Genomic DNA, 26,863 nt, shown 5'->3' on the forward strand with positions numbered 1-26,863 from the left:
ACGGCCGGAGCCTGTGCCCCGCAACGGGAGAGGCCACAGCAGTGGGAGGCCCACGTACCGCAAAAAACCAAAACAAACAAACAAAAAACAAACAAAAATGTAAACCAAGACATCCAGCCAGCCTCCCTGAAAAAGAGGAAGAACTGTTCTGAAAGCTTTTGCTCCTAACCAGTTGCCAGTATGGCACTAAGCCAAATGAATTTGAAAGAAATCCCAGCAAACTATAAACATAAGACAACCATAAACACAGTACAAAGCCCCTCTTCGAAAAATGCCAGTTCCATCAAAAACCCAATGGTTTGGAAAAGCCCACTGCTTTTCCCAAAGAAAGAAATAAGTACAAGTACTTACAGTGTCATAAGACTTATCCTTGACATCATAGACTGTTAGTTTTATTTTGGTCTCCTCATAGATGGGATACTCAGATGGGAATGTGACACCAGTCAAGAACAGTGGGTCTCTTGTTCCCTGTAACAGCACAAGCAGACAACTTTGATTCAATAAGGCAGCAGTCAGCAGCGTGACACATGAGAATGCAGAAAGTGTCTGGGTCTGTTTTTCTAGGAAGTGGTTCTATTAGAAGAGATATCTGAATTGCCAAATGATGCCACAGAGAACAACACGGCCCAGGGCCCCAAAGTACTGACAGAGCTGTTGAGAGTAAATGCCCTGCATCATTGTCAGAGCTGCTAAGAATCTTGAAAAACAATTTATTTTCATTATATGCAGCACCCTTCTTTAGGGTCAGTTGTCAGTCCATTTAGAATACATGTAATGGACATAACCTGTGGTTTACGCAAATAACCTGAGCTATTGACTGATCAAATTAAAATGAAGCTCTTTTCTCATCAAGAACCATTTGGCAACCTTACGCTGTCCCTTTATTTCCTTTCTGTAATGACTCAATTGAAAGCTATGCTCTGAGAGCGTCCATTTGTTTTTAGATGTTCAGCTGTATTTTTTTTCTCAGACTGATTTGAAAACTAATGAAAGAAACTAAATATGATGCATTCGGGGCTATGAAATTACGAGCTCAGGATGCAGCGCACAGGGTTTTTCCATGCGCCAGAATTCATTTTTAGAGAGCTGACATCCAACATTAAATTTTATATCTATATTTAAATATGCATAACGCTGAATATCATGGAGATGTTTGCTAGAGTTCTGTAAGCTAGTTGTTTATGGAAGTTTCTGGAAGCTGAAGTTATTCATTCTTTCTTTCTTCCTTTTATTCAACAAATACTGCTTTTTGTTTGGCACGGTGTTAGATACTCTGGAACACACAGTGAATGAAACAGTCAACAACAGCTATGTATGTTCAAATAAATTTGTCAAAATAAACAATTTTTTTAAGTTTTGACAATATTTTTAAAATAATCAAGTTGAAATAATGCTTGAAAATAGTTTTCATATAAATGAACAATTTTCCAATTTTAGTTTTCCTTGAATGAGTAAGACTATTTTTGTTTATTCAACCACAGCATTAACTACAAATGATACCAGCATTGGAACCTAAAGTTTCCCAAGGACAGAGTCAGGGCTACATGTAGGATCTGGGTTATTCCCATTAGAGAAATGAATGGAGTTTCGTCTGAATCATTTATTCCACCAATGGCACTGAGCAAGCCAGGTCTGGGGTAGGCAACTTAGACTCTTGCAGAGCAACTCCTCTTTCAAAACAGAAAGGGCTCCCAAGTCGAAGAAAAGCAAAGCTTAAGGAGTGTAGAGAACATTTTCTTTAGTCCCAGAGAATAAGTATCTCTCATTCACTAAGGCTGTGAAATATGTGACGAGAACAAAATAATCAAAAGGGAAACACTTCCTCTTTTGAATCTGGTCCAACACAATAACAAGTTTCCTCCCAACACATTTTGAATGTTATATTAGCAACAATAAATGTAAATAGGAAATCTCTCAATGGATGAATAATTATTTACACCTTTTGCCTAGAAACATTACAGTGTCTCAAATTAATTATCCACCTTTCTTTGAAAAACATCATACTTTAAAAAGACACACACGCAAGGCAGAGAATATGAAGCTTCTGACATGCACGAAAGGCAGAGAATATGAAGCTTCCACAGACAATCTGAAGAATACAGGAAAAAAATGAAAAGGGCAAAAACACTTAGGTTTAAAACACCTCTAGGTAATTTACAACTTTCTTTTTTGCCCCTCAAAGAAATAGTCATTCCATTTAATTTAAAATTTATATATATATATATATATATATATTTTTTTTTTTTTTTCCTATTTAGTACTCTATTCAAAGATCCAGAGTGGGGATTTTCCTTCTACTTACTAAAGAACCGGAGCCTGTGCTCCGCAACGGGAGAGGCCACAGCAGTGAGAGGCCCACGTACCGCAAAAAACCAAAACAAACAAACAAAAAACAAACAAAAATGTAAACCAAGACATCCAGCCAGCCTCCCTGAAAAAGAGGAAGAACTGTTCTGAAAGCTTTTGCTCCTAACCAGTTGCCAGTATGGCACTACGCCAACTGAATGTGAAAGAAATCCCAGCAAACTATAAACATAAGACAACCATAAACACAGTACAAAGCCCCTCTTCGAAAAATGCCAGTTCCATCAAAAACCCAATGGTTTGGAAAAGCCCACTGCTTTTCCCAAAGAAAGAAATAAGTACAAGTACTTACAGTGTCATAAGACTTATCCTTGACATCATAGACTGTTAGTTTTATTTTGGTCTCCTCATAGATGGGATACTCAGATGGGAATGTGACACCAGTCAAGAACAGTGGGTCTCTTGTTCCCTGTAACAGCACAAGCAGACAACTTTGATTCAATAAGGCAGCAGTCAGCAGCGTGACACATGAGAATGCAGAAAGTGTCTGGGTCTGTTTTTCTAGGAAGTGGTTCTATTAGAAGAGATATCTGAATTGCCAAATGATGCCACAGAGAACAACACGGCCCAGGGCCCCAAAGTACTGACAGAGCTGTTGAGAGTAAATGCCCTGCATCATTGTCAGAGCTGCTAAGAATCTTGAAAAACAATTTATTTTCATTATATGCAGCACCCTTCTTTAGGGTCAGTTGTCAGTCCATTTAGAATACATGTAATGGACATAACCTGTGGTTTACGCAAATAACCTGAGCTATTGACTGATCAAATTAAAATGAAGCTCTTTTCTCATCAAGAACCATTTGGCAACCTTACGCTGTCCCTTTATTTCCTTTCTGTAATGACTCAATTGAAAGCTATGCTCTGAGAGCGTCCATTTGTTTTTAGATGTTCAGCTGTATTTTTTTTCTCAGACTGATTTGAAAACTAATGAAAGAAACTAAATATGATGCATTCGGGGCTATGAAATTACTAGCTCAGGATGCAGCGCACAGGGTTTTTCCATGCGTCAGAATTCATTTTTAGAGAGCTGACATCCAACATTAAATTTTATATCTATATTTAAATATGCATAACGCTGAATATCATGGAGATGTTTGCTAGAGTTCTGTAAGCTAGTTGTTTATGGAAGTTTCTGGAAGCTGAAGTTATTCATTCTTTCTTTCTTCCTTTTATTCAACAAATACTGCTTTTTGTTTGGCACGGTGTTAGATACTCTGGAACACACAGTGAATGAAACAGTCAACAACAGCTATGTATGTTCAAATAAATTTGTCAAAATAAATAATTTTTTTAAGTTTTGACAATATTTTTAAAATAATCAAGTTGAAATAATGCTTGAAAATTGTTTTCATATAAATGAACAATTTTCCAATTTTAGTTTTCCTTGAATGAGTAAGACTATTTTTGTTTATTCAACCACAGCATTAACTACAAATGATACCAGCATTGGAACCTAAAGTTTCCCAAGGACAGAGTCAGGGCTACATGTAGGATCTGGGTTATTCCCATTAGAGAAATGAATGGAGTTTCGTCTGAATCATTTATTCCACCAATGGCACTGAGCAAGCCAGGTCTGGGGTAGGCAACTTAGACTCTTGCAGAGCAACTCCTCTTTCAAAACAGAAAGGGCTCCCAAGTCGAAGAAAAGCAAAGCTTAAGGAGTGTAGAGAACATTTTCTTTAGTCCCAGAGAATAAGTATCTCTCATTCACTAAGGCTGTGAAATATGTGACGAGAACAAAATAATCAAAAGGGAAACACTTCCTCTTTTGAATCTGGTCCAACACAATAACAAGTTTCCTCCCAACACATTTTGAATGTTATATTAGCAACAATAAATGTAAATAGGAAATCTCTCAATGGATGAATAATTATTTACACCTTTTGCCTAGAAACATTACAGTGTCTCAAATTAATTATCCACCTTTCTTTGAAAAACATCATACTTTAAAAAGACACACACGCAAGGCAGAGAATATGAAGCTTCTGACATGCACGAAAGGCAGAGAATATGAAGCTTCCACAGACAATCTGAAGAATACAGGAAAAAAATGAAAAGGGCAAAAACACTTAGGTTTAAAACACCTCTAGGTAATTTACAACTTTCTTTTTTGCCCCTCAAAGAAATAGTCATTCCATTTAATTTAAAATTTATATATATATATATATATATATATTTTTTTTTTTTTTTCCTATTTAGTACTCTATTCAAAGATCCAGAGTGGGGATTTTCCTTCTACTTACTAAAGAAAAATAGGTCTTTTATAAAAAAAGGCAAGTTCTTTCCCCATTTGTTTATTCTGGTAAGTCACAAATGTATGCTTACTAACCTCAGGTATGCTTTCCTAAACGAGGGAGGACTGCAACCTAGCATAGCTGCGGGCCATAATCTAAAGTATTTCAGCTTTTTGCTCAAATCCAGAGAGAGACTGAGAGACAGCGAGAGTAAATCAGGCACACAGCACGCTCACCTCCACAATTTCCGTGCTGGAGTATCTTGTCAGACCCTGCTCCGCTGGGTGGATTACTGAGATCTGCACCAGTGTATTCAGCTTCCGATCACGCACAGGAGCCACAAGATCCTTGCATGCTGGCAATGGCAAAGAAAAGAGAAAGAAGAGAAACTAACATCGTATCTCAGGGAAAACTTTTGTCCCGGGTTGGAAGGAAACTCAGCGCCGGCGCTGAATGAAATCTTCTGGGACTCTGGCTGATTTTACAGAGGAAGTCCCTTGGAAGTACCTTACAGAAATAGGAAGTCACGTGCTGCGGTGCGGAATTCAGAATTCATTTCCACTGGCCACATGTGCAGCTCATGCGAGTCTCCACTGCCCTCGGATCCCAGCTCTCATGTGTGACCCTGCGCACACAGCTCAGGGGCTTTGAGCGACCTTAATTAGTCAATAAACCCCGGGCTTTAATTCACACCCCTAGACTAAGTAAACTGACTTGGGCCACATCCGGGGAACTTTACGCTTCTCCTTATTGACACTGGCTGGATTAGTTCAAATGTTGGAACGCACACTTGGTCCTTACCTATCTATTCACTAGAGCTGGCCTCCTACAGTCCTACATAGGGACAGATACGGGGAAGGGAGGCTACCCTATCACAGCAACACACAAGCCCCGGGCAAGGAGCAGAGGAGGAGGTGGAGGGGTTAAAAGCGTCCTCTGTCCAGGATTCCAGCCAAGTCTGGGAGGCGGAAACGTGGAAAAAAAAATGATGGGTTAATTCTTGCCCAGGGGCCACAAAAGTTAAGACCTTTCCCTGAGACACCAGGCTCATATTACAGACGCTCTTCACCATACCATATTTACTTGAATATTTTCTCCTCCCACATATCATTCCCACAATTTGGGGAAGAAAAGTCCAAAAAAAATTCCTTTTCAGCAAGTCCAATATCTGCTCAGGTGTTTTCCCACCTGGCTTTCAAATAGTAATTTTACTACCTGCATTTGGATCCCAAAGTATCATGCAAAGTGTCCTCACTGCAGGGAAGAGGTTCAAATTACGCTGAGCTGGGGGCTGGGGTCAGGCTGGAGCTGGGACCACGGACTAGCAGTAACCCCGGGTCATGGATTCATGGTGAGAGTATGCTGGGCTCTATACCATCCACATCTCACGCCTCTGACCAGTGCAGAAGGAGAGGGAAGGACCCAAGTATTTAAGCTACATTCTGGCTCTGCAACAGTGTACACCTACTAGGACAGAGGTACTACGGCTTAAACCTGAAACTTGAAAGCAAAGCAAATTATAAATGTAATTATCACCTTTCCTTTGCTTACAGATCAGCTCATTTATAGAAGCAGAATGGGACAGAGGAAAAAGCAGGAGCTTTGGAATGAAACTGGCCTGGTTTTCGGCCAGTTCTACTAGCTAAGCAATGCTGGGCAAATTCTTCAACTTCTTAATTTCTTCTTGACAGACTTTGAGATCCTTTTACTCCTGTATGGTATTTTGTTATAATTTTCCTTATTTAAACCATATGCCTCTCACCATACAGGAAAGCATGCTTGGAACAAATTAATAGCAACAGTTTATTTAGCCATCATTATTTTTGAGGCCTTTTGCCAATGATCTCTTTATTTCTCAAAATAGTGCTTTGAACTATTATTTCATTTTTACATACTAAGAACTAGAGGCTTTGAAATAGTAAGTGCTCATATTTACATTACTAGAACTCTCTGGTAGTTTTCTTACATCATACCCCAGCAGTTCCATTTCTTTTCTTGGCATACTGAATTCCTCTCTCAGACAATGGCACCTCTCTTTGGAAGACCAACTGCCATAATTCTTTACTGTCTAACCCAACAGATCTAGTTTTAGAAAATACTGATGCAAGGTTTCAATAATGTCAACATATCACCGGAAGAAAAAAAAAAAGACAGATTTAGACTTTACTGTTCTTTGGTGGTTATTTTGATCATTTCCTCCACTTGCCTAATGAATGTTTAATTTTATCACTCATTCTCTTGGCTTTCTGCACATAGTGTACAGCTCTCTCTCCGTTTACTGATATTGACATATATCTCTCCTTAGATTTTGAAGCTGGAGTCAATTTGCTTCCAACACATGCATTTTGTCCACTTTCTGCTGGTAGCTTCATCTCTACCTTATGAACTTATGACATGTTTGCTCAAAGTAAGTTACTTCTTTTCTGATTTCTTATCAGGGTTGATTGTGGGCTGTGGTTAGTTCTCAGAAGTGAGCAGCTGTTCTCCATTTTATCAGCGAACCTCTCAGACTCACTCCTAATAAAAATAGAGATAATCTCCATTAAACTCAAATGTTCAGTCCAACCCAATTTGCAGATTCCCCCAATACTGATGAAGTAAAAACAACCGTAATGGCACTTTGTATTTCTTTATGTTTTAGATCTAAAATATGGCCTAGAAAACAACAACAGCAATTAAAGTCATAACTTGGCTGTCCATATCTTTTCCTTCCTGACAGCCCAGAGATTTGACTGTTCCCTACTTTTATGTGGCAAGATGTTAGGGAAAGACCCTGACATCAGTCAGACTTCCTGAGCTGTAGTCCCAGATTCCTCATTTTCTACTTATGTGCCTTTAAGTCACAAACTCTTAGATGCTCAGTTTCCTCATCTGTCTATTTCCCAGGACGGAGGCAAGGAAGAAATTAGGTCCCTTTTTACGAATAGACTTTTCTATGCAAAGTAAAGCTTAGTAATATTTACCAATATCAATACCAACATTTACTAATAGTTAGTGTTGAATTCTTCTGTACAATGGTTTTTATTGGTTCAGCCATATTCAGACAGCTCCTTAAAAACTATCACTAGGTCCAATATTTCTTTGTAAATATCAAACCAGTACATTAGTCATTGCATTTAGTAAAGTGAAACCCATACACACTGTGGATCTATACACACTGAAACTGTCCCACTGGAGGGGTGATAAATGAGGAGTGACTGAATTGCTTCACAGAGATATTACTCATTGGGTCACTATAAAGTATAACTATACTTTATACTATACTAAAAGTATAGGAACTTTTTAGTAACCACTAAAGAAGCCTGAAAAATCTGTTTTCAGAAATCAAAAAAAAATGTCATATCAATTTCCAGCCATACTTAGCACTACCCATTACCCACACAAAATTCTACTCTATGAGGGAGTGACCTGCATAAATGGCCTTCAACTCACAGGACTAAAAGAATACTTCAGGGTTTTGCTTTGGTTGTTTCGTTTTATTTGAGAATTCTTGAATCAAATGGGTAGTAACAAGTAAATACCTCTCTGCCATCATTCACTCACCAGCAGATTTTTTACTTTTATTTCTGCCTTCTTATTGGCTTTGTTTTGGACTGAGCTATTTAAAAGCATTCTCAGAGCCCAAGAGAGTTTAAATATACAAGATGTTGATAGGTTGGGATTCAAATGTGCTTGTGTCCACTGAATTGTTTATTTTTTAATAAAAAGGGGAAAAATCACAACGTAAAAGTAATGAATAATTTTTTTAAAAAACTGCAATTTGAAACTTTTCTTTAGAAAAAAACAAAAGAGCTACGAGTGACTGTTTTTCCTGTCACCTTTGCTATAGTAACTGGTAACGTGAGAATTCACTTTCCATCGTCAGTGCTGGTGAATGAGATGCTCGCAGGCATTCCCAGCTCAGATTTGTACAGGATCCAGACAGCTCTCTGCTGGAAGGGAATCCTCAATAGAAGTGTAATGATAAAAACAAACAGAGCTTCAATATCTCAGGAGAGGGCTAGGCACTGAGCAAACTGGAAACCTATGCTGTACCAAAAGAGGGTTCCTCCATTCAAATTCATTGCCTGAAGAAATAAAAGCCCACGTGGCTTGATTTGAGGATTTGTCCAAAGCTTGAAATCCCAGTCACTGTATAAGTTAAACTGATACATCTGTGACAAAATTTGGCCTAAGGACCAGAAGATGCCAACCTCTGATCGAGATGCTTAAAGCCACTACTTGGATTCTTAGGGAAAAGTGTAGATCATCTGTTGCTCCTATAATTCCTCTAATATCTGAGAATCCAGAAGCTAAAGGGCAGGGGTTTCTGGGTTCTTGTTGAATTAATATTCTGCCCACCCCAAAATACCATTTTTATAAAAGATCTGTTTTTGTTTCATTCAGCCATCATTTCTAAAGCATGTCGAGTCTTTTGAGTCCATACAGCCGTTCCATCCTTCTAGCCAACATTGGCTGGAAGCCTAAAAATGTCTCCAGACTCTTCTACCAGAGAGCTCAGCCCCAGCAGTAATCAATTTGAACACAACTGTCGGTTCAGGTGCCTTTGCGTTCAGCAGCACTGGCCAAATCCTAGTTGTTCTAAGACCTGCCCTGGCTAGGGAGTGTGCAAATAAGCAGAGGTGCCTGCCACAGGCTTTCACAAGGGCAGTGGCCTGAGCCACTGGTGTCGTGTGAGTTCAAGGCTGACTCCAAGCAACTGTCTCTTTCCTCTTAAGCACTCTTTCTTCTGTGAAGTCAGGTCATTTTTCTTGCCCCACTCCATCTCATCTCTCTTCTTGCCATTCAGTGTTAGTAGCATCGAACAAAGTTTATCCTCAGTCCTCTAGATAAAGCAATGGCCACAAGAGGGGGCGGGTGGAGGGAGACTTTGACATGAATTCCCATATCTCTACAATTCTGCTCTTAAATTAGCCAGAGGAAAGTTAGGCTTAAAGGAGAAACCACACAGGAGAGCAAACAGAGAAAAAAGAAATGTTCGCCTGTTTGTTTTTCAACTCGGGATAAAATTATATTTGAAACCAGGATCTAGCCTAAGGAATTATGCGACTTTGGATACATTACTCTTATCTCTTTCAGTCTCTATGGTCTTATCTGTAAAGTGGAAGTCAAAGGACAGATTTCATAGATTTGCTATAAAAAGATTATATGAAGTAATATATGTTGAATGCTAGGCACATAATAGGTCCTTTTATTATACTTAAGATTGATATGAATATAATTATACATTGGCACAAAAATGGATTTTATCTATTCAATATTCTTATAGTAATTAAATGCTCAAAATATCCCAGGTTGGTCCTGATTTTATGTAACCTTATTCTTTTAAGTATTTTATTAAAAGTATTTAAAAGTATTTTATTAACTATATACCTGTGATTTCTTGGTCACTTCTTGTTTTCAATACAAAAAAATTTTAAACCCCTTACTGGATTATTTGTTAATTTCAGAAATCATAGTTATCATTACTATATTGCTTTCTGTGAAACCAGATATGCACATTTATACTTGTTAATTTCACCTCTGACTAGGCACTTCCAAATGAGAAGCCAAAAATAGCAGAAAGCTTTATTTATTTTCTGTCTGTCCTCAGATGTACTACATGTAAATGGTAAACTCACCCTCTATGCAGGGATTTATCTGGGAGGTTAGTGTTCCTTTACTTAGGGAGGGACTTCCCTGGCGGTCCAGTGGTTAGGACTCTGCGCTTCCACTGCAGGGGGCAAGGGTTCGATCCCTGGTCGGGGAACTAAGATCCTGCATGCCACATGGCCAAAAAAATACATAAAAAATACTTAGAGAAAGTTGGTCCACAAAGAGTCATTGTCTTAACAACTGAGATGTCCCAAGGGGTAATGGGAAGACTTGCTCCTCTGTTCTGTGTATTCCTTCATCAAAAAAAAGAAGGCTGTGAATGCTTATAAAGCTTCTTTTTCTTGCAATTAAAAAAAAAAATGTTACAACTCAAACCCAATATAGCCTGATGGAAACAAACCTCCCCTGATGAAAGTTCATTTCTTTCCCCCTTCCTCCCCCACCCCAGACTCTTCATAGGGAAAACAGAAGAGGTAAATCCATGCCCCACAAGGGTAAAAAGGGCCAGGGTACAGAGAATAGGGGGCATCTTGAACAGTAAAGTGGCCTTATCCAAACAGGGATTTAGGGAAATAACCATCTAGCTCCAGGCTCCCCCAATAGCACTATTCTTATTTTACCATCCCTAAGAGAATCAGCCATTTCCCTAAGGCTGTGGGTAAGCCTCTTGCTGCCTATAATGCAGTTTTCTATTTACCTCTCAAATTCTTAACGTTTGGTTAGGTTTCTCAAAAATGTGACATATATATCCTTGCTCCTTGTACTCCAGAAAAGGAGATGCCACTTATCAACTGATAAGCCAATTTCGGTTATGTTCCCAGTCCAATAAATTACTGGATTCCTTTGCATGGTTTCACAGCTACCATTCTAGATCAGTGATTACATCTAGACTAAATGAATTGACATCATACATTAAGAGATATATAAATACAAATGTAAATACAATGTAAATATGTTACATTTAGAAAGCCTAATAGCCCCGCTAATTGCCAGTACAATATGCTTTCCTACGTTTAGTTTCTTCTGCCTTTCTGTTCTTTATTCTTCCTTCCTCTCAGGAATTCTAAGACAGCAATTTTCTGAAGCCTAGGATGTGGACCTCTACAATTCAGATCTACTGAGTGGATTCAGAAGACAACACTGCCTCGTTCCCAGGGCACCGCGTTCCATGATAATTCCATTTTCTACAGTAAAATGGCAGAATGTACAGTGTCCTGGACTCATACTAATATCCACACAAGGAGCATTTCATAAGTAATCAGGAACACGCTATTCACTTTTGAATATGTTCTTAAGGCTACTTCTTAGAAAAATGTGGCTCTATATCATGTTGAGCTGATTTATGCCCATTAATAATATTCTTCCATGTTCATTCTGTATTCTCTGTAGAATCTTTGAGTCTCTGATTCATTGAGCTTAGCATCACATCTTGCCCTCCCTGTTCATTTTAGCTTACTTTCAACTGATAGAGCCTACTTTCTGTAATTTTCTCATTTGGTATTACTTTTCTCATTTGTGTTCTCTTCTGCTTTCTCAAATGTCTTTGCTATGTGTTCTCTGCTATTTCAAATGTCCTCACTAACATGTTTCTCTCATCGCTCGGAAAGATGAGGTTATCAAAATCATCACTTGTATATTTATAAGACTTGGGGCTACTGGGGTCAGGAATACATCTCTCTTAACAAACTACAGCTTCTCCATCCAGTTAAGTAACCATTTTTTCAGTCTTCATAGAAGTAAAACAAAAATGTGCTATTCTCCCCTTAACTGTTGTGTGGGAAATTTTAATTTACACATACTTCCCTACAGAGTATGTGAACCATGGATAGCTGCCAACATAAGCAATATTTGTTGGGAAAATTAAAGAACTGTAGATAGAAGAGTTGGTGTGAAAATGTGATTAGAAAATTTGGACTTGTTTTTCTTTCACTTTTTGATTGTTTTGTTTTCTTTCCTTTTGTATTTTAAGACACTGAGTTCAAAATATTAATGTTCTAAATACAAAATTGGAATCTTACTTTTCAAGGAGGGTAAGTATACCCACATAACTTGAACAAACAGTATTAATTTTAGGTTTCTAGAAAGTTAGAGGGCAAAAAGCAACTCAGTGTTTAAGGCTGAAAGATAAGAAATCAATCCAGGGAATCAACACACACACACACACACACACACACACACACACACACACACACACGACTAAATAAATAAATAAATAAATAAAGCCATCCTAATGAAAGAATTCCTTAGATATACTGAAAGAATCCTAGGGTTTTTGCCCCTTTACTACAACAATAAAATGCTAATATAGGGAATTCCCTGGCAGTCCAGTGGTTAGGACTCTGCAGTTCCAGCGCACAGGGCATGGGTTCGAACCCTGGTCGGGGAACTAAGATCCCGCAAGCTATGCGGTACAACAACAACAACAAAAAATGCTAATATAACACAAATTTTAAGGTTGTTCTCAATTAAGATAATAAAGGAAGCATGCAGAGAAGATGGGCGTGAGGGGTAGGAAGCACAATTTATTGCATACTTATTATGCATCAGGTGGCATTAGGCTTAAACTTTGCTTGTGTTAGCTCAAATTCAGAACAATAATGTGCCTAATGCTGCCTCATCATTCCATTAGTTCCATATCCATATTTTTGACTAATCAGTCAGATTTGTAGATCATGAAGACTATTTATTTATGTATTGCCAATAGCTCAGTAGCCCAGTTAATTTTTTTGTCAATAACATCATTCTGTTCCGTCTGGTTCGCTGCATGTTCATTGGTGATTTAGCTTTGTAAGGAGAATTTTAAGACTCTTAACACTCTGAAAATAGAATCCAAATAAAACTTGAGGAAAGGATGAGACTAATGCCATAGGGAGAAAGCAGATGACAGAGTTATTGAGGAATATACGTAATAATTTGCATAAGGGAATTGAAGAGATTGTGTTATAGAAATATTGCTTCAGAATTCTTGCTACACTGAGATTTGAGCACCACTGCTAAATTTTGTTACAACTGACTCACTTATAAATTAAACTAATTTCCTTGATGTAAAAAGCCAGATTCAGATTGTTGAGAAATAGGTCCGGAAATAAAATGTGTTACTTTTTTCCCCCGTAACAAAACAACATAAAAATATGCCACCATATTTTATGTGTATCTGTGTGTGTTTAAAAAAAAAAAATGTTGGCTTTAACAACAAATAGCCAAGAAGATGAAATTCACTTCTACAGTTGGGAACCTTATACTAAAATAAACTAACCACTCAGTACTGGTTCTCAATTTAAGTATCATTGAACAATCTATAGAGAGAGAGAGAAGAGGAGCCTCTGCCTGGAACAAGGGTGCTCTCGGGAAATGCTCTTTGATCCTGCTCTGAAGCAGTGAAGATGCCAGCTGTACAGAAGACAGCGTATTTGCATATGAAAAGAGCAAATTTGGTTCAAATCACTGTTGTCTGTATCAGAAGACTCCCATTCTCCAGCCTGTCCCCTGCTCCCCCCAGCTTCTCTCATTTCAATCCTCAGAAAATTCTATTTTGTCCTGTTTTCATGAATATTACCTAGATGGCTGAGACTCCATTCTCAAGCAATTGAATTAAAAACAAGCCTGTGCTCGTGTCTCTTCCGGTTTTGACCTCCCACGCTATATGATGTAAACCCCAAACTGGCCTGGCATCATCGCCAAATAGTTTGTTCAGACTTGGCTCTCTGTGCGCATGCTCCAAATCCACGTTCCGCTTCAGAAACGCGTGCGTGCAGCTTTCTGCTGCTCTTTTCAGCAGGAACCTATGTGCTGCTTAAGAAAGGATGAAAATGTTATTCCAAGAATGGAAGCTGTTCTCAACCCTTCATTCTTCTCTATTTCTTATTAAAGCAGTAACCTAACTTCTCACACAATTTCAATTACCACTTGAATAAAGGGTCTTCCAAGATATGAGTCTCAGGATTCCCTGGTGGCGCAGTGGTTGTGAGTCCGCCGTTGCAGGGGACACAGGTTCGTGCCCCGGTCCGGGAAGATCCCACATGCCGCGGAGCGGCTAGGCTCGTGAGCCATGGCCGCTGAGCCTGCGCGTCCGGAGCCTGTGCTCCGCAATGGGAGAGGCCAAGGCAGTGAGAGGCCCGCGTACCGCAAAAAAAAAAAAGATGTGAGTCTCCTGTGTTGCCTTCCCACCTACCCTCTCTTGTTTTCAATATCCTTCAGTCACAGGCATTTCCTCTCAGGTATATTATTGATAACTAACACTAAATGTATCCAAAACTAAGCTAAGTACTTATCTGTGTATTTAAGCTCTGAAATACAAATAAAATAAATTAAAAGTAAAAAATAAATTAATTAATTAAAAGAAAAAAAAAAAGAATGGAAGCTGGTCCCTCTGAATACTAAAAGAAATGTTGTGAGTCAGTGAATGGAAATCTGTAGTGTTAGAACTAGGGTTGCAGAAGAGGAAGAAACACAGGCAGCAACCTTAAATCTTATACCCGACCAGGGACCAAGATGACAATATTTTTCCAGAACGGCCAGTTTGACATAGGAGCCAGTAGGGTTCCCGTTCAGGACAAGCATAGAGCCCATCAGTGGATCCAGCCGGGCACGTGGTTAGTGGGGAGGGGATGCTTCCTTGATTTACCTCTGAACCACAAGATGAGGCTAGCGTGGCTGGTGGAGACAGTTAGTTACAGGAGTGGTGGCAGGAAAGTCAGAGCCTGAGTCGCCAAGTGTGGATGGCTAAGAGAAGTGTGCTCAAAGTTGATGAACTCTGAGGACACAAAATGATGTCCAGAAGGTATCTGGGAGTCTGAGGCAGAGAAAAGGAAATTGGGACCTTAGAACATTACCTTCAGGGGTTGACAGTCTCCTGAGGGAACCTGAGGTCCATTTGTTTGGGCAGGAAGTAGGAAGCGCTCTGGAAGGCAGTTGTTTAACCTGCATGATTTCACACGCAAAGCACTGACTCATGGTCTGGGTTTCACCAAATCCTGCATGGGGCAATTTTCAGACACGCTTTCCTGAACCAAAATGTTTCAGAAAAATTGTACTGTATATATTGCACCCAAGGGCTAAGTTTTAGAAGGCGGTATTTAAATTAAGGTAATTTTTAAAATTTCGGTAATTTTTTCCCATAAATGTATCGGACTTGGTAGTTATATGTGGAATTAATAGTCTTTTATGAAATTCCCACCCCTCTAGTGTCAAATATTTTACAAGTAGATTTTAAGTAATAAATCAGAGCCATACATGGATAGATTAGGAAACAACTGGGGGAAGGGAAGCATGGGAGGAATAGGTGGTTCTGGAAGGATGACTGGCCTCTCATTTCATTGTCTCTATCTAGAACATCCTTTGTGAAGGGGCAAGTTATCACTCCCTATTTCTCCTGAGTCCCTTGAGTCAATCACACGTGTGATTTTTTTGTAGACAAAAGAAAATCTCAATATTCATGTTGAATATGGAGCTTTAAGGGTGTCAATTCTCCCATCATAAGACAGTTGACTCACAGGAAATAAAACAAGGTTGGTATAGATAAGCTAAAGCTAGAAATGACTAGTGAACCAGGAGACATGACACAAGAGGAGAAAGACAGTGAGTCTGTGGGTGAGAAATCAAATGTGGACCAGCTTGAGGGCAGAAGGGGTCTAATTATTCAGAGCAAAATGCACAAGTTCAACACCATGTGGAAATAGCGCAGCTTGAGAGTGGGAGAGCATGATTCTAAGAGAAACCAAGTTTGAAGGAAACAAACAGCATACTTCTCAGAATACTGAGGATCTCCAAGGAGAGCCTCAAGCTCAGCCGAGTACCTGTGAGCTATATGTAGAATGCTTCAGAGCCCTAGCTACACAGGAAGTTTCAGAACAAAGGAGCAGTTGTTTACACTACCCAGACTAAACTAGAGAAGAACCACCTTCACAGCCATTCCAAGACATGTGGGAGACTAGGTAAGATAAGAATATCAGACACCTGTTTGAAGGTCTCCCTGGCAGTTCTTTCTTGCTCTGTGTAGTAAACAGTCAAAGGCGCAGGGTCGTAGATTCCAGTCCTGACCAGGTAACTTTGGATTTGTTATGGACCCTCGGTATCCTCCTCAGGAAATGAGGATGATAATTACATTTATTCTCACTGAGTGCTTGTGAATATATGTGGGGAAAAAAGATTTGTTAATTTCCTAACGATGTATTAATAATGTACTTCTCCCTTTCATGTATATTAGTTCAAACACTCTGTGAAATAAGAATTATTATCTACAACTTACAGACAAGGAGTCAGATTTTCAGAGAGGGTAAGGGATTAACCCAGAACAGTAATTTCAAAATATCATTAAGCAATCATTTATACACCTAGCACCATTCTTAGTGCTTTAAGTACACTACCTTATTTAAGCTGCAAAACAACCCAGTCAACGTGAAATTGTTCAGAATCACACAGGTAGCCAGTAGCAGAATCAGCATTCAAATGCTCTCATAATGGCAGCCCAGCCCGTGCTCTCAAACACTGCCCTTGTACTGCCTTCTCTCAGGGTTACACGTGGTAGGCTGAAACCTAGGCTCAAATATCTGGACCTCAGTCCATTTCTCCTATTTTAGTTCTGTTATGCTTCTTGTTATTTGTGTATATATGTTCTTAACAGCATCTCTATAGGAAGATAGCTTGCTTCCTGATGCTATCATAGTACAGGAATCTTGAAGTTACTTTGTGAAGAATTTGGGGCATAAAGTTCTACACAGACAAGCAATTGTCAGCGATCTAGTCTAGTTACAGAACCCACTTGTTCAGCTTGGCCCATGACTGATTCTTCCTGTCAGTTCTCTCTAGATGAACCCCAAGGGCAGTCGGGCGCTGCCCTTCCTGATATAATTTGCTAACAACAAAATATCAACAGTTAAATAATTGTCTTCACTGAGAATACTAAAATGAATTGCTTTTTACAAACAATTGTGTTAGCGACCATTACAAAACATTTCAAGGGCATTTCTAAACCTATAAATTTATTTTATGAAGAAATGTGAGTCAAAAAGCAATGGCATTCATGCCTGCGTTCAGTTCATGGATATTTACTGAATGTCCCAATGTGCCCAGCATGATTCTAGGTGACAGTTTCATAGCAGTGAACAGGAAAGCAAGTTCTCTATTTTATGGAGCTTACAGTCTAGCAAGACATAAAGTTAAAAAATAATAATAATTTAGTGAGCATTTTAAACAGGGTGATTAAATTGAGTGTGTTGGGAGGAGCAAGAATCAGGAAAAGCTTCTCTGATGAGGTGACATCTGAGTTGTGACCTAAAACTTACCAAGGGGCCAGCTGAGGGGCGGGCAGGGGGGAAGAACAAATGCCAAGACCCAAATGTTTGGCTTGTTTGAGAAGCAAAAAGAAGACGAATGAGGTTGAGAGTAAGGCTGCAGAGTGCGCTGGACGATCAGCACAGGTAAGGTGAGAAGGGCCTGCTGCCCAACATCCTTGTAGAGTGTGGTAAGATATTTCAATGTTATTCTTTTTTTCAAGTTTTACTGGAGTCTAGTTGATTGACAATGTTGTGTCAGTTTCAGGTGTACAGCACAGTGATTCAGTTATACATACATACATATTCATTCTTTTTCAGATTCTTTTCCCATATAGGTTATTATAGACTGTTGGGTAGAGTGCCCTGTGCTACACAGTAGGTTCTTGTTTATTTCATATATAGCAGTGTGTGCATGTTAATCCCAAGCTCCTAATTTATTCCTCCCCCTACATCCCCCTTTGGTAACCATAAGTGTGTTTTCAAAATCTGTGAATCTGTTTCTGTTTTGTAAATCAGTTCATTTATATCATTTTTAAAAAAATTAGATTCCACACCTGTGTGATATCATATGATATTTGTCTACCTCTGTCGATTTTATTCTAAGTGAAATGGAAGCCATGGAAGGATTTTAACTAGGGAAGTAAAGAAATCCCAATTATATTTTTAAATTATTTATTCTGGCTCTCCCATCAGGAAGCGGGTGTGAAGGGGTAAGAGCAGATGCCAGCAGACCTAGGAGGCCTCCCTTAACCGGCTCAGGTGAGAGCTGACAGCGGCTGAGAATTGAACGATATCGGTGGCAACGGATAGAGGTGATCAAATTCAGAATACACTTTTTACATAGAAAGTATAGGACGTGGGCTTCCCTGGTGGCGCAGTGGTTGAGAGTCCGCCTGCTGATGCAGGGGACACGGGTTCGTGCCCCGGTCCGGGAGGATCCCACATGCCGCGGAGCGGCTGGGCCCGTGAGCCATGGCCGCTGAGCCTGCGCGTCCGGAGCCTGTGCTCCGCAACGGGAGAGGCCACAAGAGTGAGAGGCCCGCATACTGGGAAAAAAAAAAAAAGAAAGTATAGGACTTGAAGATGGATTTGACATGAGGTTAGGGAAAAAGAAGAATCAAGAAAGAGTTAAGAGTTTGAGGATTTGCATAACAGAATGGATGGTGGTGTATTTTAAGGAGATGTATATCATTGGGGAAATAAAATGTTTGGGAGGGACAGGAAATGGGAATCAAGAAATCAGGTTTTAACCACCTTGAGTTTAAAACCCCTCCTAGGAAATCAAGTGTCTTGAGCAAATGACACTGTAGAGTTCAGAGGAGAGCAAGGATCAACATCCCAGCTGAAGGGAGCACTCCAAGGACCTGATCCTAAGATCTGATGGTTTACCTCTCAGACACAGAATTAAAGATACAATGAGAAATATAAAAATGAGGGAGGATTCCACTTAAAAGCCTTGGTCTTAAAGGTGTGTTCCCTTCTCATGCATCTTCCTTGATTTACTTTTAAGTCCAGGATATTTCTTCCCCCTTAACAACAAAATAACCTTCGGGGTCTGAAATAGCCAAAAGTGCATTTTTCGTCTTTCATTCTCGGATGTCACACGATCCACAGTGTCAAAGAGAATGGGCTCTAGAGTGAGCCTGTGGGATTCAAATCTCAACTCCTCAGCCTCTCCATAATTCAGTTTCCAAAATGTAGATAATAACAGTGCCTAATCGGAGTTATTGTGAGGATTAGATGAGATAAAATTGGTAAGGTACTTATTTAAGAGCCTGGAACATAATAAATATACAATAAATGTTTGCTATCCTTAAAAAAAAAAAAAAGACCTCCTAGACAAGCAAGTGGAGATATTTACTAGCCAGTTAAAAAAGGGAGGAGGGAGATTATCATACTAAGTGGTGAGTCAGACAGAAAAAGACAAGTATCATATGATATTGCTTACATGGGGAATCTAAAAAAATGATACAAACAAACTTATTTACAAAACAAAAACAGACTCACAGACATAGAAAACAAACGTATGGTTACCAAAGCAGAAAGGGGTGGGGAAGGATAAATTAGGAGTTTGGGATTAACAGATACATACCACTACATATAAAATAGATAACCAACAAGGATCTAATGTATAGCACAGAGAACTATAGTCAATATCTTGTAATAACCTATAATGCAAAAGAATCTGAAAAAAGAATATATATATATATTTCAGATTATTTTCCATATATATATATATATAAACTGAATCACTTTGCTGTACACCTGAACCTAACACAAAATTGTAAATCAATTACACTTCAAGAAAAAAAAAGCAAAAAAAAACAAGAAAAGTGAAGGCAAGAGTTACAAATTTTGGAGACAAAGACCCGTAAATATTCTTTAAAGCCATAGACTTTGAAACTGCTTACAGCAAGAGGGTGTTTAAGTTTCGTGAGTATTAGGGTAAAACGGATATTCTGAATTTGAACAAGTTTTGACCTGGGAATACCTCCTGTGTTCAGACTGACTTCTGCCACCTTACCCCTGTAGATGACAGCCAAGAGCCATGTCCTTGTCATGGTCAAGTAGAGGGAGTGGAGGAGTAAGGGGCAGAGCACTTGAAAAGTTTTGGGCTTTGCTATACCAGAAACATGAGCGCGGGCAAGTCACTCAACCCATCTGACGGTCAGTTTCTGCTGTTGTAAAATGGGGAGAGCATCACCATTGCCAACTGTGAAAGGTCAAAGCTCAAGTAAGAAGCATTTGGGAAAAGACTGCTCTGTACAGTGGACGTGGGAAGGGACTTTCCTTTAATCCCACGTTCCACTCTACTAGGTTTCTTCCCCCTGGCTTGGTTCCCAGGTAGCCTTAGATACATTTGCATGCCAGCTGCTTGACAAGGAGCCCCACTGACAAACTTCAGCCACACAGACAACAGCATCAGGGGACCTCGCTCCCTCATAACCTCGGTGGCCTCCTAATGAACAAAGCTGCTAGGCAGTCCTGAATCCTCAATTACCCACAAGTAGCAACAGATGCTGCAAAGGTAGACCTGTTCCAGTGACCAGCACTCTCAGTGATTAGACAATGGAGGAAAGAAAGTAATTAGGTAAATCACACACAAAGAGAAATAAACTGGATGGGGCGTGTTGATCGTTGATGAAAGACAGATAAACAAGGTAGATGTGAACATTTAAAAAAAAAACACCTCTAATTTAACAAGTAATTAGCTAAACCCATGTGGAATAATCAATTTAGGCCTCCCTTAACTAAATGTTCCTGTGGTATATTATTCAGAAAGAAATGGGAACAGAAGAATAGATATAATTGATTGCAACAAAATTCAGTTAAATGGTACACTCCTAGCAAATAGGAAGTGAGGCAAAAAGAGACGTTTGTTCTCTTATATACTTTTCACTTATTAACTGATGTCATGTATCTCAACCTCCTGAAGAATGCCAAGCTAGAATTTAGACCAGTAGCAATAAGAACAGCTATGTTCCAGAGGGAGCACACATTAAATCTTGAGTCCCCAGAAAACACTACCCACACGACAGAACTGTTAAGAAGCTCTAATTGGTTCACTTTCTCTTCCTTCAATTAAATCTCTATCTCAGCAGTACAAAAACGTGACGCAGGTCTTAGATAACCTTTTATTGTCTACCCCCCTACAATCCCGTACTTTTAATAATCAGCCACAAGGAACATGGCCTTCGGAGTTAAAAATCTATATTTCTCCACTCCCGGCCTTATGCCCTTGGGCAAGTGACTACACCTGTGAAACAGGACTAGTGAGAAGCACCTAGCTGGTCTGTTCTAAGATCAGAGATAAAATGTGAAAAGACACATTGGGAAGATTCTTGTGTCTGCAAACTCTGCATAGGTAGGCAATTGTCAGGGGCACAGCACAGCTACAGATTTTGCTGTGTCCCACTCAGCATGGTCTGAGCCTTCTCTGAGTTTCATCTAGTTTAGCCCCGAAGCCAGTAGGACTCAATACCTGGCACTTAGGAGTTCAATAAGTGATAGCAATTATCATGCACGAAAATTCAGTGCCAAGACCCCTTTTCAAAAAAGTACTCACTGAGTATGACAAAGTGATTTACCCAAGGTTAAATCCAAAATAGCAAAGGCTAACCAATCGTTAGGTATATGTCAGACACCGGTTTAAAGGCTTTCTGCATATTAATTCGTTTAATCCTAACAAGAACCATGTAAGGTAGATACTGATCCCCTTCCTGTTTTACAAAGAAGAAAATAGGGAGTCAGAGACATTGTGTCATTTTTCCAAGGCTGCCTGTCCAGGTGGTAACAAAGACATTGTTAAAATTCTAGAGTAGTCTTCACACACCCATCTCTTAGCCATACTGCCTCCTCACTCAAATTGTAGACTGAAATTTGAGCCTGAAATGCAAAACTACTGTCTATTATCTTGGTTGTAGTGATAAACTGTTGTTCTGAAAAACACCTCTTCAAAAGTATTGCTAGTTGCCCGATGCTGTCAAAATTGAGATAGCTCCGAGAAAGACGCGTCAGGCAGATCCTTGTGTCTGCAAGCTCTGCATAGGCAGGCAGTTGTCAGGGACACAGCATGGCTACAGAATCTGCCGTGTCTAGCTTAGCGTGGCCTGAGCCTGCCCTGAGTTTCATCTATTGATAGCTTAGCGCCAAAGCCAGTAAGACTCAATTCTTCCTGATACCCAAATACAATTTGCAAGCACTAGAATAACGTTGAGAGACCTGTGTGTATTTAGAATTTTAAAACAAGTTTCTCGTGTATGTGCAACAACTGTAAAATACTGCAAGAAGATTTCTAGAGCCTTAATTTATTTTTAGAGTGGGGTTATATGCGATAAAGAGGAAGATGTAAATGAGCATTAAACTCCTCACCTTAGGAAATGAGCTGTAGGATTTCCTTTCACGTAGTTTGCTACTCCCTTTGCCCGAATTGTCTCGTGTTCCTTCTAAACCAGCTGGAATCCTGCTCATCCTTCCAAAGCTGGTCCAAATGCCACTTCCTCTGAGATGTTTTTTCTGATGCCGCAGTTATATTTAATCACTGCTTGCTCAGTACTTCCATAGTTCTTGGCTTATGTCTTTATTTTGCCCTCATCACAATCTACCTGGCCTGATAGTTTGTCTCTACCATGTCCTGGAAATTCTTGAAAAGCAGGAATCAAGAAGGAGAGAGGACAGCCTGACGGTTAAAAGCAGGAGTTCAGATCAGACAAAGCTCAGCTTGGATCCTGACTCTGTCACTCAACTTCCATAAGATCTTTGGAAAGTTGATCAATGGGAATCTTAGATTTTTTCATCTTTCCGTTGAAAACAATAGGGGTGCGTTTGTTCTGTACTCAGATTCCTGGGTTCAGATCTTAGGTTCATAACTTTACTTGTTTATGTCTAGGTACCCTTTCCTATAAAACAAAGATGATAATAGAGAATTTATCTCATAATGAAATTCTGAGAATTAAAGTAATCAGTTTATGTAAATTATTTAGAACAACGTCTGGTGAACAAACAAGCACTCAGTAAATATGAGCTATTTTAATATTATCCTGTAGAATTGTGGTAAGGAAAACATGGTATCCTGTTTGTGAAGAGATAAGCACATAGTAGATGCTCAAAAAATGGTAGCTATTACTGTGATTTCCCGGTACTTTACACTGTAAGAATAAAGAAAATGGCAATCACGTATAATGAGCAAAAAAACAGAGCAAGCACATTCTTAGCAGTTGTGTCTCTTGTTGCTTGAAAATCATCTTGCAGCTTATAGGAAAAAGTATTTCATATAGTATTTTTATCAATAGATTAAATACAAAAATATACCTCTGTGCTCAGTATTCCCTTTAGTTTGCCTATGATACCACATAGAGGGTAAAAATACTAAAGAAGATATAATAAAATCTTCCATTCTCCCATTGGAGCTTTAAAAAAGTCAGAGCTTTATGATCACTTATGAACACAGATCAGCAGGAGGGTAGAAGTGTGAACACAGGAGAAAATTGGCAAGTTTAGCCTCTTCAGATTTTGCTTTCTTTTCCAGAAACATATAAAACAATGGCTGATTTATAGCAATTCATAAAGTATGAATGGATGTGACATGCAGGTTAATGAAGGCCTTAGCAATCTATAAAAGCAGTGTCTATAAAGAGATGAGACAGTTTTTGTGCAGCTTGTCAGTTTGGGCATATTTTATACACATTTTCAAATTCTGAACACAGAAAACTGATCACATGATTTGCATGCCTTTTTTTTTCCTAGCTGGGTTATTAGAAATATTGTGGCTGTATATATAAAATCTAAAATCAGTACACAAAATCACATATATGCTCCAACAGAACAAAGAACAAAGCATTTAGAATCAGCATTCTTCTTGTCCTTATTGAAAGTCTCTAATATTTGGAGTAACCTACCCAAGGACGTCTTGCCATTATACCATAACGTAATGTTGTGATAGAACTGAATTTTAATCGCTGAATTCTAGGCTGGTACACATCATTTACCTGGTACAGGTATATAGTGAGTTGCATGCCCACAGACTTTTTAAAGTCTCTGTTTCCATGGAGAAAACAGAGTTTCTACAAGGGTGTACTTCAATTTGTTTATTTAGTCACATTATGTATGGCAGAACTGACATGGCTTACAGAGTGAATGTGAAGTCATTTCCTATAAAGCACTTGGAATCACTGATTTTTCAGTATATACCACGATTCCAAAGGACCAGGAAGTAGATGAATCAAGAATCCTACTTAAGAGCACAGTTTTTATTTTCTCTTCTAGGAAGACAAGATGGCTGGCTTTTTATAGGTAACTTGGTGTAATAAAAATAAGTATTTATTGCACGCCTTTTTGTGTCTGTGTTTTCTGAATTTGGAGTATTTATCTTGTTCCAAGCACCAATCGTCTGCTTCTGCAGCTCTCCTGGTCTAAGATGTGATTCCTCCTTTCCTCTACCTGTTCTAATGCTGCTTTCCTCCTTCAAAAACTCGCTTTAGTTAGTTTTTAGTTTTCTTCCTTGGAAAGCCTTTCCTGACCACGCCTCCTCATACTAGTTTGATCCTTTACACCATCGCTCATATTCTTAGAGACCCTGAAAAATAGCTTACCGTTTAAGGATCTTTTTAATCACTTCAGGAGTCTTAGTTTGATCTCTCTACTTATACTATGAGTTAACTGAAGGCAAAGAGCAAAATTTTACTCCTTCAAATATGCCCCCTTTCTTGTTCAGCTTTTTTAGGTATTTATTTAAACAAACAACACTTGATCATGACATTTATATGGGCGCGGTGCAGAGATTTTAAAAGATATAACAAAATATCTTTATGCTTTCCTTTGGAAAGCATAAATAAGGGTTATGTTGTACAAGCAGTTTGTTATCCTGCTTTGACAACTCTTATATTCCCCTGTTTGATGAAATATCCTTTTGAAAGATGATTTTTTAATGACTGAATAGTTTGCATCTTAAGAATCTATGTTTCACTATAAAAATTAAAAAACACATGCTGATTGACTCTGAGTTGGGGATGAAATACAGTGGCTTAAACTTCCCCTTTATCTATCCTGACTTTGAAGCATTAGGAAAAAAAGTCAAGAAATGAGATGGGAAAACAGAAATCAAGAGAGAAAACTATCTGAAAATGTATGACCACTTTACAGAGATAACTGTGATATATTTCTGCATTGCTTATTATTGATTGTTATCTGATATAATTTTCACTATATTACTAAGAAAATTATAGCAGTTAATATAGATTTATTGATTTTAGAGAAAACTGAAAGAAAAAGTAAGGATCTGTTAAATAATTTGAACCTCAGATTAGTCTTATTTTATGTACTAATAAAACCTATAGGGGAGGAATTGATCCATTTTCAATTCCAGGGGAAAAAGCCTCAGGAAAAATTCATTCCATAAATTTGTGTACTGATTCTTAAAAGATAAATCAGCTTCACACAAGGCAAAGGATCTGACAATCAGTTGGCTTTGAATCTCATCTCTCTCTATCCTTTACTCACTAGAGTCTTGGCATCACCCAAGCACCAGGGCTGATCCTATCGTCCAGAGGTGAGGTACAGGTGAGGGTGAGGGACACTAGAAGAGGCCATGGGAGTAGGGATATCACTGGCTCAGCCCATCTTCTATCCTACTACTGTCCTAATCTGACCTTGGCATTCCAGTAGCCCAGCAAATGGTCCTTCACTATTTGCCATTTCCCCTTTTACTACGAGCCCAGATCAGCTCATAGCTTGGTTTCATGCTTGGTCAAACCAGCAACCTGATTGACTATCCTTGAACCCCAGTATTTCCATCCTTAAGACCCTATTACCTACTGCGCAAGTATCTACTATAGCCTGCCCCCTCCTGCTGGGAAAGTCAACTGGGTTTTTTTTTTTTTTTAAAAACCTTTTTTTAAAATTGAAGTATAGTTAATTTACAATGTTGTGTTAGTTTCAGATGTACAGCAAAGTGATTCAGTTCTATATATCTATAACTATATCCATTCTTTTTCAGATTCTTTTCCATTATGGGTTATTATAAGATATTGAATATAGTTCCCCATGCTCTACAGTAGGTCCTTATTGTTTATCTATTTTATTTATATTAGTGTGTATATGTTAATCCCAAATTCTGAATTTATCTCCCCCGCTTTGGTAACCATAAGTTTTTCGATGTCTGTGAGTCTATTTCTGTTCTGTAAATAAGTTCATTTGTATCATTTTTTAAGATTCCACATGTAAGTGATACATGATATTTGTCTTTGTCTGACTTACTTCACTTAATATGAATCTCTAGGTCCATCCAAGTTGCTGCAAATGGCATTATTTCATTCTTTTTTATGGCTGAGTATATTCCACTGTATACATATATACCACATCTTCTTTATCCATTCATCTGTCAATGGACATTTAGGTTGCTTCCATGTCTTGGCTATTGTAAGTAGTGCTGCAATGAATATTGGGGTACATGTGTCTTTTTGAATTAGAGTTTTCTCCAGATATATGCCCAGGAGTGGGATTGCAGGATCATATGGCAACTCTACTTTTAGTTTTTAAAGGAAACTCCATACTGTTCTCCATAGTGATTGCACCAATTTACATTCCCAGCAACAGTGTAGGATGGTTCCCTTTTCTCCACACTCTGGCCAGCATTTATTATTTGTAGACATTTTTTTGTTTTTTGTTTTTGCGGTACGCGTACCTCTCACCATTGTGGCCTCCCCCGTTGCGGAGCACAGGCTCCGGACACACAGGCTCAGCGGCCATGGCTCACAGGCCCAGCCGCTCTGTGGCATGTGGGATCTTCCCGGACCGGGGCACGAACCCCTGTCCCCTGCATCGGCAGGCGGACTCTCAACAACTGCGCCACCAGGGAAGCCTATTTGTAGACATTCTGATAATGGCCAATCTGACTGA

General features: G+C 39.0%; 1 protein-coding gene across 3 annotated transcripts in view; it reads right to left on the reverse strand.

Annotated features, from left to right (window-relative positions):
• The window catches only part of INPP4B (inositol polyphosphate-4-phosphatase type II B), a 763,890-nt gene that overhangs the window by 325,735 nt on the left and 411,292 nt on the right, over positions 1-26,863 (reverse strand). Inside the window, exons 10-11 of one of the 3 annotated variants that reach the window (XM_007111238.4) lie at positions 4,835-4,953; positions 2,657-2,773 (exon numbers count right to left, since the gene is read on the reverse strand). In XM_007111238.4, coding sequence (XP_007111300.2) covers positions 2,657-2,773; positions 4,835-4,953 — 236 coding nt within the window. Of the gene's footprint in view, positions 1-351; positions 478-2,656; positions 2,774-4,834; positions 4,954-26,863 lie in introns of those variants that run through there. The other 2 variants (XM_055085901.1, XM_055085900.1) reach the window with 2 other exon arrangements.

The sequence above is a fragment of the Physeter macrocephalus genome, chromosome 7 (assembly GCF_002837175.3).
Source record: "Physeter macrocephalus isolate SW-GA chromosome 7, ASM283717v5, whole genome shotgun sequence".
NCBI classification, from domain to species: domain Eukaryota; kingdom Metazoa; phylum Chordata; class Mammalia; order Artiodactyla; family Physeteridae; genus Physeter; species Physeter macrocephalus.